Raw genomic sequence first — 12,936 nt, forward strand, 5'->3', positions numbered from 1 at the left:
AAATTAATTACTTCCGAGGATCTAAAAGCATTATGGAATCTATGCAAGTGCATGGCTTCTCTTGATTTTTTTAACAAGCAAAGTTTCGGCTAGTGCAGAGAAAAAAGTCCTTGGTCGCTTAGACGTTTTATTTCCGTCAATGACGAAGCTTGGAACTCGTGTCGGGAAACTCGTGACACGCAGCCTGGATACGCAGCAACACGGCAACGTCTATTCGTTTCTGGCTTTGTTGCCATCCTTTCAAACCAATATTCTTCTTAACCACTACACAGAAAACTAACACACTTAAGATGTGCCTGCTAACCGCAACTCAACAGAGACGGCGTTGAGTGGCGGTTTTGCTACCGTTAGGCGTACATTGCTCTGGGAGGTACTACACAGAGTGTTGCCCCTTGTCTCTCCCTCCCCCTCCTCTGCCTTCTCTCTCTTTGCCCTTGCTATCTCTTTCCTCCCCCCCCCCCCCCCATTTGTCCTGTGTTTGTTGAACACGATCAGGTTCAAAAGCTGTACTTTTCGGCTGAACACAAACTGCTCGAAAGGAGCCACCCTGAGTCTCCGCAAGACAGTTCCAGTGAGGGCGAAGATGCCGCTAATAACACGAAGGTAACGGTTGTATCCGTATTTACCCAAATGATCGTACATTGTAACCGAACTGATGCAGCGCCGAAAATCTGTGTAGTGTAGCTGGGACGATCAGTAGTCATTGCTCCCCTGGTTAATTCTGTGGGTATAACACATTTCTGCGGAGGGAGCTGGTAGGAACGTTGGGTTTGCTCGGTCAATGGCCAGGGTCAACGGTGGCGTGGTGTATTCTGCAAATATGCCCGATTGTGAGGACGGGCACAAGCCGGCGTGAGTAGGTTAAACATTGAGTTTTATAAGGGCACCACGGGGTGAGCAGCCCCTCCCCACCCAGCCCCTCCCCTCACATTTTTGGATGCACGACGGACGGACACAATAATCCCCTGTGGGCTGGTGTAACCAGGAGGTTCCTTCCAGTTTTAACCCTTTGCCCTGCCAAGACATCTGCAAGTTGCAGGGTGGGTCTCGTTCACCGCTGAATCTCTAAATGCGCAAGCGGTTCGCATGAATTTATTTCGAGAGTCATTGAGCCGCTGTTTTTAAAGACATTGTACTCACCGCAGGTAACTGTAGCGACACGACCGCATTCTATAATAGCTGCCGCCAAACTGTGCCACACGCCAATGGTGGAGCCAGGATTTTCAGGTGGGGGGGGGGGGCAACCCCTCCAGCAATTACAAATGATAGGAGTTGTTAGTAAGGACTTGTCCCTTGCTTTTTATTCGACACGTGTGCGGTGATGGCGCGGCTATCGATCGAGGGTCGAATTCGAACCGTGTGAGATCGGCATCGCGCTTGCTGAAGGTGAATGTACTGTATACGCAACTGCGCACAATTCTGTGAGTCACTTATAACTGCTTTGCCGTTACTTATTGCCAATTATGGACTCAGACTATTGTCCTATCATCTCATAGAGTCCCTGGCACGTAATAATATGCTACACAGTGGCAGTGGGGGTCGCAAAATGCCAATTTGTTACTAATAAACCCCAATGATCCAATCATTGGGGGTGAACGTACCACCCCCCCCCCCCCACTGGCTCCACCAGTGCCACACGCCCTTCCGTAAGAAAAACTGGTTGCATAACACGTTTGTCATCGGAATGGTAAAGGTTTAACATACATTCCGGATCCCGTGATCTGATTTGAAAACGTGTAGGCCTTGTGTGCCCATCGCCACAATCCAAGTTTTCCAAGTTCTACAATTGCTGCAAGTTCGTTAATTTGTAATAAAACAAAAAAAAAATTAAAACCCCCTTCCCACAGAAACATCCCCTATGGCCAAAGCCTTGGCAGGACTCTCCTGAAAAAGTATTGGGAGGGGGGGGGGCTCGAGGTGTAAAAGTAAAAAATAAAAAGGCGGCGAGACTTGACAGCCGGCGTTTGGTTGTGTGTCTGTCCTGCGCAGAAAAACCTTCACCGGGACGGCAAGCGCAAGAAGATCGGCGTTGCCACCACGAACGGCACCACGCATTTGAATACCGGCGACATGAAGTCTCCCTGCAAGTCGCTCACCACCGCTGCTCGCAACCTCTTACAGCAGCAGCAGCAGCAGAGTCAAAACGGCGGTGGCTGCAGCAATGGCGGCAGCGGCAGCAACAACATCTTCAGCAAGCACGAGTGGAAGATCATTGCCTCTGAAAAGAGCTCCGGTGATTATTATTGTAATTCTGCTATAGTAATGAATGTCCGTTTAACACGTAGACTTTCGCCACCGGTATTATTCGTATTGGAGGTTTGTTTGGGATGGATCGCGTAAGACCGAAACAGGAGGATTCTCCACAACTGTGGCTGTCGCCTGATGATGATGCTGCGTGTTGACATTATCGGCAAAGTGTCACGGTACTCGAATTTGTAAATGCTGTAGTGGGTTTACTCTCCAACACAACCGGTGTGCCGAACCAGTAACGAATTGGCACGTTTTGTTCACGTGACAAACCTTACAAATTGGCCGTGTCGGGTGTTGGCGGTGGGTTTAACACGTTCATATTAACACGATCTAACCCCCAAAAAAAAATAAACCTACAATTCTGAATAAACGTGATCGTAAGCGAGACCCGACATCAAATTATCACTGAATGCGCCCAATCACATCTGATCCACATAGGTTAAGCTGAGTCAAGCCTGAGGTGGTGCTTAGATTGGCGACCCAGCATGCAACAGCGGCTGTAGGGGGGTGGGAAGGCTACATTATTGGCCAGCGGAGAGCAGTGGAGCAATATCTTGCTCCCACTTGTGTTTATTGTACTATCCCCAGCTTCACCAACCCACAGTGGGCATCACGGTGACCCTCATCCAGCAGCGGAATGACAGTGCCGTACGCGTGTATGCGTCCGTGTACAAACGGGCCCATCGTTTAAATTGACTTTCATTACACGTTGGCCTATTGTGAAAGCTGTGTAGAATTTGACGCGGACCTCGCCTCGTTAAATAATAATGATGGTGCGTTGGTGCTCCGGTTACAACAAGTTGTGGTCCGTCGAGCGAACCGCGGTTGCCACGGTTGCCCTTGAAAACAAACGTGACGCGTGGCCGAGTGTTGGGAGATTGATTTTTTTTCACCGCCTTGGCCGCATTAGCCACGTCAGTACGTGAATGCACAGGGTGGCAAGCACAGAGTCAAATCCCACCCCCCAGCTATGACGCGATCTTGTATTTGTATCGCCCGCACAAGAAACGACTACAAAAATTGTTAATAATATCGTGTTAATATAGTGTTCTATCTGACTTGAATGCTACCGATGATTAGTGGAACCTTTTACTTTACTTTCTGAAACATGTATGTACATTTATATACACTCTTACATTTGCTGTACTACACACGTAGGTGAACACCCACAACTTGCGTGAATTCGTGCTTACGTGGGGGGTACACGGAACCTAACCCCCGCCCGCGTTCCTGCGAGACCTTGCTGTATAGTACAAACATAGATATTGCTGCATCGCCCTCTGCTGGCCACCCACGTAGCCCTCGGCAGGCAGTAATTTGTACTCTAGATTTTAAGTTTTCGTGACTGCAAGGATCCATACTCTTTGGTTCTTTCGGTAAAGTCACGTAGATTAATAATAATAAAAATGACTAAATTAAATCGCGACGTCTCAGGGGCAACACAAGCTTCTGTCATCAGGTGGAACAGCCACAGCAAAATTACTGTAGTGAGTAGAGAGGACTCTTTGTAACAAGCGATTTTTTTTTATATATATAGAGCTATTATTTTATTTTTCATCTATGTGACTTTACCGAAAGAACCAAAGAGTGTAATTTGTACTCGTTCAGTGCATGGCAGTCGCCTACATTTGCACAATTTTAGGCTCAACCATGATTGCCTTTCCAAAAATCTGAGATTTGGTAACATTGTGGGGTACTGTGATGTCATCGGAACTTGTGTGCTTTTCATTATGAGCGGGGTTGACCAAACCTCCTGACCCTACGAGACACTAACCAAAAATCTTCATACGGCCAAGGGCCACACAACGTGAGATGGGTTCGGCTAAGACGGGGGGGGTGTCTGCAACCTGCGTCTCCCGGAGCTGCATACTGAACATCTGTGAAAAAAATCTTTATAGCTCATCGGATTCCTCCGGTATAAATAGATTTTCTGATTCTTTAACGACTGCAGTGAGCCCCTTGAAATTCAAACAAATTACTCGGTTCATCTTCTTGGTTCTTTCGGTAAAGTCACGTAGAAGGGAAATAATAAAATAATCTTAATAAAACATAATAAAATAATTCTCACGACGGTTCGGCCACAACGCAAGCAGCCGTCCTCAGGTGAAGAACAGGTCTGTCGGGAAGACAGCATCAGATGCTGTCTTCCCGACAGACCTGTTCTTCACCTGAGGACGGCTGCTTGCGTTGTGGCCGAAACGTCGTGAGAATGATTTTATAATGTTTTATTTTTATTATTTTATTATTTCCCTTCTACGTGACTTTACCGAAAGAACCAAGAAGATGAATCCCTGCTGCAGTCGCGAAAGCTTTAAATCGAAAAATTACTCGGTGTTTTTATTGCCGACCCCTGAGCTCAAACCACCACCACCAACCTTTTTGCCGACATCGTTTCCCTCCCGCTGCACACAGATATGCAGTACCTGTCGCTGGCGGTGCTGAGCGGCACGCTGTGCGCCATCTCGCTGCACGGCCGCGCCTCCAGCCCGCGCGTGTCCCCCGCCACCACCCCGGTGCTCTCCAAGAGCTCCAGCCTGGAGGCCGGCCTGGACCTGGAGGAGCCTGACGCGGCGTTGCTCTCCGGCATGCACTACGAGCGCTGCGGCCTGGGAGCCGCCTCGCTCAATGGCAGCCTCATCGCCGCCGGTAACGCGGGACGAGCGCACGACTAGTGAGCACAATTGAGAGTCGGAATGTCCATTAATGAGGGTTCTTGGGTTGGATCGCGTAAGGTATAAATGTTTTATAACCCTCCACCGCCTGACACGGCCGGTGAGGTTTGTCACGTGAACAAAACGTGCTAATTAGTTTAACACGCAGGCTTTCGCGACCAATATCCATAATATAGATTTGTTTTTGGGGTTTAGATCACGTAAATATAGATGTGTCGTTAAACCCGCCACCACCCGACACGGCCAATTAGTAAGGTTTGTCACGTAAACAGAACGTGCCAATTCGTTACGAGTACAGCACACCGGTTGTGTGTTGGAGAGCAAGTCCACCGCTCGCTAAACACGTGCCAGCTAGCTAGTTCAGCCTGCCGGTGTGTTGGCGAGTAAATCCACAACTTTTACAATCGTAATATCGTTTGTGACACACATTGGTAACACTTGTGCCAAACGGGCAAGAAGGGCCTGGGTTTAAACTATAAAACTACTTGTTTATTTTACTAGGTAAGGCCCACCAAGCTGTAAAGCTTTTTTTATCAGAAGCAACCCGCCCCCACAAATAATAGCTCCAACGGAAGTGGCTTATCAAGTGGAAATCTATAGCAACCAAATACACTCAAACATAGGTCTCGAAATGCGGGAGAGAAAAATCCACACGACCATGGAGAGAACATGCAAACTTCAAATATACAGGCGTCAGGGGTCGTAATCGAACCCACATCCTCCTCTACCAGGCCAAGGTAGTTAACATCTCACCACCGTGGTGCCCCCCCCCCCCCCCCGTTCTCTCAATGGGTTTCCTATTTCTCCTGTCCCCCATCCGCTCACTTAGCACACACACTGGTGTCATCAGCTACCTTGTTGATGATTTTTTTCCCCCCCTCCCCATCTCTCGTCCTTCGGCAGGCGGCTACAACCGGGAGGAGTGTCTGCGTACCGTGGAACGCTACGATGCCAGCACGGACAGCTGGTCCTTCATCGCACCCATGAACACCCCACGCGCTCGCTTCCAGATGGCGACGCTCATGGTATGAGGCCTCCCCTCCCTCCCTCCCTGCCCACCCACCAAGTTCCCGTAAATGCACGGTCAGTTGATTTGAAATGAATGCTTACACCGAGTCGTGTGTGGAAGTCTATTCTTTCGGACTGTCACCGTCCACTGGCCTTTGTTATTCTTAACATTTGTCAATTCCCCTTGGGCCAGGGAGTGTGTGGCTGAGAGCGTTTTAGGGGCAGGCGAGTAATTACGATTCCTGTAAAAAAAGATATAGATTAAAATTACCCTCCATTTTCCCGGCTTGACATCTGTGCAAAAGAGCGTCATAGTTCATCGGATTCCTCCAGTATAAATAAATTGTAATTCTGAGATAAAAATTATTCAGATTTTCTTTCAGTTGTGTAACTACGCCTATTACCAAATCACACGGGAGTTTGCCCGGGCTCGTCGGATCTCGGAGGCTAAGCAGGGTCGAGTCTGGACAGAGCTGGCTTGGGTGACAACCATGTATAAAGTGGAGCGGAGATATGTGGGTGACGGAGCAGTGCAACAATTATCCGTTGTTTCCTGCATTTCTATACTCCCACGTCTGTGCTCCCCTCCATCACCAACGTGTACTGACCAGCGCGTGGTGAAGTATGGTCAAACAAAACCTGCAAGGCGCGTGGGGAGGCCTGCATGGTTTTTTTTTTTTACCTTATGTACATTTTCAGAGCAGTTTAAAAATAATAACGGGTAAAAGTGCGGTTTATTCACGTTATACCCTGGCAGCAGAGGTCGCAATCAGGTACCCGATACCCGGCTAGCCGTACCCGGCCGGGTACGGGTACGGTTCTCGTTTGCGACCCTGGTGCGGCCGGGTACGGGTAGGCCGTGAGTCACTGGTGAGTCACCGTTTGTCACTCATTTCCCAACGTCTTGTCTCTTCTCACAATTCAAGTTCCTAGAATCAACCCACCCGTGCCTGCAACCTGGCTTCATCCCAGAGGTCACAATCGGGTACCCGTACCCTACCCGATACCCAGCCGGGTAGTCGGGTATCGGGTAGGGTACGGGTACCTGTTTGCGACCCTAGTGCGGCCGGGTACAGGTAAGGAATCAACTCGTTTGAGACCTCTGCCTGGCAGTAAGGTGGCCACCAGGAGTAGCTCCCAACTTGAGAACCTTGATTCAAAACGAGGCAAGCTGTGGTTGAACTGGGTTCTGGTCTCGCCGTTTCGTTTCTACCGCTCGCTGCAGGAGGCTGCTCTGTACGAAACCCAACACCAAATCGCGTAACTCTACCATCCTAAACCAAACTTGCGTGTGTGACCTGCCGTGATCCGTCTTTGTTGCGCCAGTGTGTTGCGAGGTAGAGACCCCCACCTCGCACGCAGACATTTACAAAGGGCATTGTTTACAAGTGCGGCAATTATACCACCAGCAGCTCGCGGCCAAACAAATGTAAGATGACGCTCTCTTTAAGATTACACGGAACATTGGCTGCTGCTGCTGAATAGAGTTGAATGGTTTTTGAATACAACTCGGATGAGATTATTTACCATCGGGCTTTCAACAGTAATGCTGTGATGACCATTCAGACCGTTCTGTTTTTAAGAACACGTGTAATTGTTTTAACGGAACGCTCACGCACGTTTCTTTGTAAAAATAGTTTTTTAGGAAAATATTTCCTCCCATGACGCATTACCACCCAACGTCGTTCTTGCCCTGTACATAAACTTTTTTAGGAGAGGCAATCTATTGGCAGAGTTGTTGGCACACTGCTTTGAAACCCAAAAGGTGTCTGGGTTAAGCTTTGTCATCTCATCATTTTTGCAGCCAATTTTAAGTACAACTTTAGGGGTACGTTGCCTATGACCAAATTGCCCGGAAAGTGTCCAATCTTGTCAGGTCTCGGAAGCTAAGCTCAGTCTGGATTGTGCCTGGCTGAGTGACCGCCATGTATAAACCAGGAGTTTGAGGCTCCTGTAGGGTTATGGTGGAAAGCAGAGGGCAGTGCAGTAAAATGGGACTGGTTTCCCCTTGGTCTGTGCAGGTTCAGTTTGTATGATTTTGTGAGTATGTGGCCAACCTTTTTCCTACCCTAAATTCGAGATGTGCGCTTTGTATTCGAATCTACATGCGACTATGCGGTCTGACGTGGGACAACAATGTGCACTGTGTGTGTGTGTACAACGAGTGGAGCGCCGGGTTGCTAATACACAGCAAGTTGGCACAGGTGGTGCATCAGAGAGTTGCCACCCATGGCACCTGGGTCTGTCCCGTGACCTGCCAGCGGGCGTTTGACACTTCACGTGGCCTTAACATGCACATAGCCTGGCACAAGCACCGTGGTGACGTCACCGTCACTTGGCGAATGTTGGTTGGTGGTGGTGTACTGTGTGCAATACTCGGCAGGCAGCTGTCGCCTCGCTTTACGCGCCCTGTTTTTGGACTGCGTCTACTACCAACTCAACTGCCACTACTACCAACTGCCACCACTACTCCTACCGCGTAGAGCGAGGGGGGGGGGGGGAGCCCCTTTTGTACTTTGCTGCAAATTTTCTTCTACCCCCACGTTCAACCGGCACTGGACCCAGCGTGTTGAGAGTGTGGTCAAAGGAAACCCACATGCCCTGCATGGCGTGTGCGGAGGCAAAGTGGACTACACGACAACAGGGCTGTGTACGTTTGAGAAGCAAATAGTGACCTTTGTCCGTATTGAAAGGCTGCCCCCCCCCCCCCCGACCAGAATGTTGAGCACCACCTCCGTGATCGTTTGCACGGGGAAGTCGCGAGTGATTTTTGACGTTGGCTGCTCGTTGCAGGGCAAGCTGTTTGCTCTTGGAGGTTCCAACGGACACTCGGACGAGCTGAGCTCTGGGGAGGTTTACGATCCGGATGCCGACCAGTGGATGTCCATCCCTGAGCTTCGCACCAACCGCTGCAATGCAGGTCAGCAGTCGTCCCTGTTATGCTTCGTGTACATTTCATTACTCGCTCGTAATAATGATGATGTAAAAAAAATGTAGCGGCCCTTGTACATGGGGGGGGGTGGGGGGGGGGGTGGAGTGCATCTCAGAGCATTTTATACACGACACGACAAGCGCTTTGTCTTCGCATCTCTCCTAGACACACTTGAAATGTGTATCCCCCAGTGCCGGCTGTCAAACACAAGTCAACTCGGCGCATGGCCTGCAAACTCATTAGTCCAGCGGTGTTTATTGCCTTTTTTTTACCGTGTCTTTTGATACGGAACGCATTGGAACGCGCAATATAACTCCACGTATTGTCTTCAAAAGGTGCTGCCGATCTTCGTGCTGCATGCAACCCCCACGCCCCGTATTGCCTACTCCTCAGGTGTGGCGGTGCTGAAGGATCGGCTGTACATTGTCGGTGGATCAGACCCCTATGGCCAGAAAGGTCTTCGGAGCTGCGACGCCTTCGACCCGATCTCCAAGACGTGGATCACTTGCTCGCCGACAAACACTCGTAAGCTGCGTTTTGATTCGCTGTTATTACACTGGTCAACACACTTTTTCTGGCATATAAGGTATTCCAACGGTTTTAACTGAAATTTGGGGTGCTGATTCCAAATCTGGCATCAGTTTTTGTCCATCACATCAGGTTTTTGAGATATCAAATATTGCATTTTCAATAAAAACTGCAGAAGAAAAATATTAAATAAATGTGGATATCTACATAAAATGATATTATAAACACACTATCCTAAAAATACAGCGCCATATTTTAACACTAAAGCACTGACTCGCAACAACTTGCAATCATAAGTGACAGAGTTAATTTCGGGTAAAATCAATGAAAATGGGGTATGCCGATGGCATAAAAATGAGATGTGATGGAGCAAATCTGAGATCAGATTTGGAATCAGCACCCTGAAATTAGTCTAGAACAGCTGCAAAAGTCCAGGCCAGAAAAAAAGTGTTTTTTTTGTTGACCAGTGTTATTATTGTCCATTGTGCTTGTATATCCCGGAAAGCATCTCTGAGTTTGCGATAGACTTTTTTCCGGAGGGTCCTGTAGAGGGGACGATGTTGTTGCAGCTGCTGTTTGTAATTCCAGTTGAGCAATTAGCAGGTAATATTTTAGCAATGGGATGTTTGGCCATGGTGGCGAGATGTAAACAACCTCGCCTGGTCTACAGGAGGTCGTGGGCTCAATCCTGACCCGGAGTTTGCATGTTCTCCCTGGTGGTCATGACTCCTTGTAAAAAAGTGTCAGTTTTGTTGCCAGATAGAAGGGTAAAAAACCAATTATCATATTTTTACTGGCAAATGAGGTTCCAATGGTGTAAAAAATAATTGTTGCGCCGTACGTAAATATATTAACGCCACGACCTCTCCTCGCCTGACCCACCGCGTGCCACCAGACCGGCACCAGGCGTCGGTGTGCGAGCTGGACGGCTTCCTGTACGTGGTGGGTGGCAGCGAGGCGTGGAACTGCCTCAACACGGTGGAGCGCTACGACCCGCTCGCAGACACCTGGTCCTTCGTGGCGCCCATGAACGTGGCGCGTCGCGGCGCCGGCGTCGCTGCCTACAACGGTATTCATTCTTTCGAGACCCAGACTTTCTCTCCCCAGGTCCTGCCGGTGTTTTCTTTATTTTTTGTCCCTCTACATTTAGTCGACGCGACGCATTTTGACGAGCCGCTTCGTCACGGTGGCGATGTCAACAACCTCGCCTGGTATACAGGAGGTCATGGGCTCGATCCCGACCCTTGACACCTGCTGTATATTTGGAGTTTTCACGTTCTCCCCGTGGTCACGTGGATTTTTCTCTGGATCCTTCAGTGTTTCCCTCACACACGTTTAGTAACATTTAGAGTATTTGGCTGCTATAAATTTCCACGTGACGGCGAGTTTATAATTTGTGATCGCCAAGTCACTTCCGATAAAGAGCTACACGGCTCCAGTGGGCCTTACACCTGATAAAATAAAAATAGTTTATCTTCTTGGTTCTTTCGGTAAAGTCACGTAGAAGGAAAATAATAAAATAATAAAAATTAACCCATAAAAACAAAGTTTTTCACTATAAATCCTTTATATGCGTGGCATCGGGGCGGCTAGAGTCCTCTCGTCCTCTGGCTTGAGATGGCTGCCACCTATGGGTCAGATGATTGTCTGGCAGCATTAAACAATTGGTAATTAAATATTTAAATATTTTTCCCTAAACAGTGTACAATTTTGGAAAAAAAATTTCACGAAAATGCATTGTCACGCACAACGAGTCTGTGCAAAATGTCAGCTCGATTGGATCACGGGAAGTGGGTTAAAAAACGACCGAAAGATTTGCACGGTCCTAAGCAAGCAAGCGAACTTAATATAAAGGATTTAAAAATAAAACATGATAAAATAATTCTCACGACGTTTCGGCCACAACGCAAGCAGCCGTCTTCAAGTGGAGAACAGGTCTGTCGAAGGCATTCTGACTCTGCATTCTCGACAGACCTGTTCTCCACCTGAAGACAGCTGCTTGCGTTGTGGCCGAAACATCGTGAGAATTATTTTATTATTTTCCTTCTACGTGACTTTATCGAAAGAACCAAGAAGATGAATCCCTGCAGTCACGAAAGCTTTAAATCGAAAAATAGTTTAGTTTCGGTAATGTCATCCCGGTGTCATGGCAAGAGATGAAAGTGTCCAATTGGATCGCCCGCAGAGCAATGCAACCCTCCCCGACGGTGTTAACAGAACCGTCCGTGGAAGCGGATACCACAGAACGACCTCCTGAGAGCCTTTCAAGTGACCTCCGGGTTGACGCAGCAGTCGTGGGAGGGCACCTCAAAGCCTTCCCAACATTTTGATCTCTCATCCACCTTTGTCTCTCATTCCACCAAACAAACACCACAGATTGTTTTTATTGTTTTATATATATATATTTTATTGTTTCCCTTCTACGTGACTTTACCGAAAGAACCAAGAATATGAATCCCTGCAGTCACGAAAGCTTTAAATAAAAATTTTAAACACCACAGACTTGCCACCATCACCCACCCGCCACTCCCACCTCACTGGTTTAAGAGGGCCTGCTCCAGCCCCTCCGACGCTATGGGACTGCGTGCCCGTCTCTTGTTCCACACCAACCAAACAAAGACAGACTTTACACTATGAGATCTCTTTTACCAGTGGCAAAATATAATAGTAGGTTTTTACCCTTTTAAACTGGTACAAAACTGACACCTTTATTCAAGGCATCATGTTTGCAATAACCACAACACATGTAGTCAAAAAAGCAAACAAAAAGAACCAACTCTGATCATGATAATAAGTGCATATTATTATCATGATCAGAGTTGCTTCTTTTTGTTTGCTTTTTTGACTGCTTGTGTTGTGATTATTGCAAACATGATGCCTTGAATAAAGGTGTCAGTTTTGTACCAGTTTAAAAGGGTAAAAACCTACTATTACAAAGACAGACTTGCTTATTCCTCTTCGCTCGCTGTGGAGCATAAGGCCGCAACAATCACCCGCGACGGCCTTTAGCAGCTTTCTCTGCTTCACCCGAAGACATGCCCATGGTCTTCGATTCGTCTTGAATGGTGTGTCGCCAGGTTCTCTTCGGCCTGCCCCCGTGGTCTCTCTCATTGTGGTGTCCACCGTAAGGCAGTTTTCGCTACGGACTTGTGTTCCATTTTTCTTCTTGCTTCTTTCGGTAAAGTCACGTAGAAGGGAAGTGATAAAATAATAAAAATATAACATAATACAATAATTCTCACGACGTTTCGGAGGCAACACAAGCTTCCGTCTTCAGGTGAAACCGTCACAGCAAAATATCTGTACCTTATATAGTGGTTAAGGGGGGAGGAGCCAGGAAGGGCAGCGGGGGAGGAGGAGTTGTGAATATGGTCAAGCACTGCTTTTGTTATACTGCTGGGTGGGTAAATTAATTAAATACGCTTAAGCCGCTCTTTGTTATGCTGTTTGTGCGCAAGTCACTGTGGGATGAATGGGCTCGTGGTCAGGGAAAATGTTGCGCAAGTAACTGTGGATGTACATAATAGAAAAGGAGTGGAAATGCCC

At 48.0% G+C, this 12,936-nt stretch overlaps 1 protein-coding gene across 1 annotated transcript in view; it reads left to right on the plus strand.

Annotated features, from left to right (window-relative positions):
• The window catches only part of LOC144738726 (influenza virus NS1A-binding protein homolog), a 62,912-nt gene that overhangs the window by 47,526 nt on the left and 2,450 nt on the right, over positions 1-12,936 (plus strand). Inside the window, exons 8-14 of the mRNA XM_078621718.1 lie at positions 496-603; positions 1,990-2,233; positions 4,663-4,896; positions 5,826-5,947; positions 8,724-8,850; positions 9,256-9,387; positions 10,286-10,459. Of these exons, the coding sequence (XP_078477844.1) occupies positions 496-603; positions 1,990-2,233; positions 4,663-4,896; positions 5,826-5,947; positions 8,724-8,850; positions 9,256-9,387; positions 10,286-10,459 (1,141 nt within the window). The remainder of the gene's footprint in view (positions 1-495; positions 604-1,989; positions 2,234-4,662; positions 4,897-5,825; positions 5,948-8,723; positions 8,851-9,255; positions 9,388-10,285; positions 10,460-12,936) is intronic.

This window comes from Lampetra planeri, unplaced genomic scaffold (assembly GCF_965212315.1).
Source record: "Lampetra planeri unplaced genomic scaffold, kcLamPlan1.2.h2 scaffold_114, whole genome shotgun sequence".
NCBI lineage: Eukaryota > Metazoa > Chordata > Hyperoartia > Petromyzontiformes > Petromyzontidae > Lampetra > Lampetra planeri.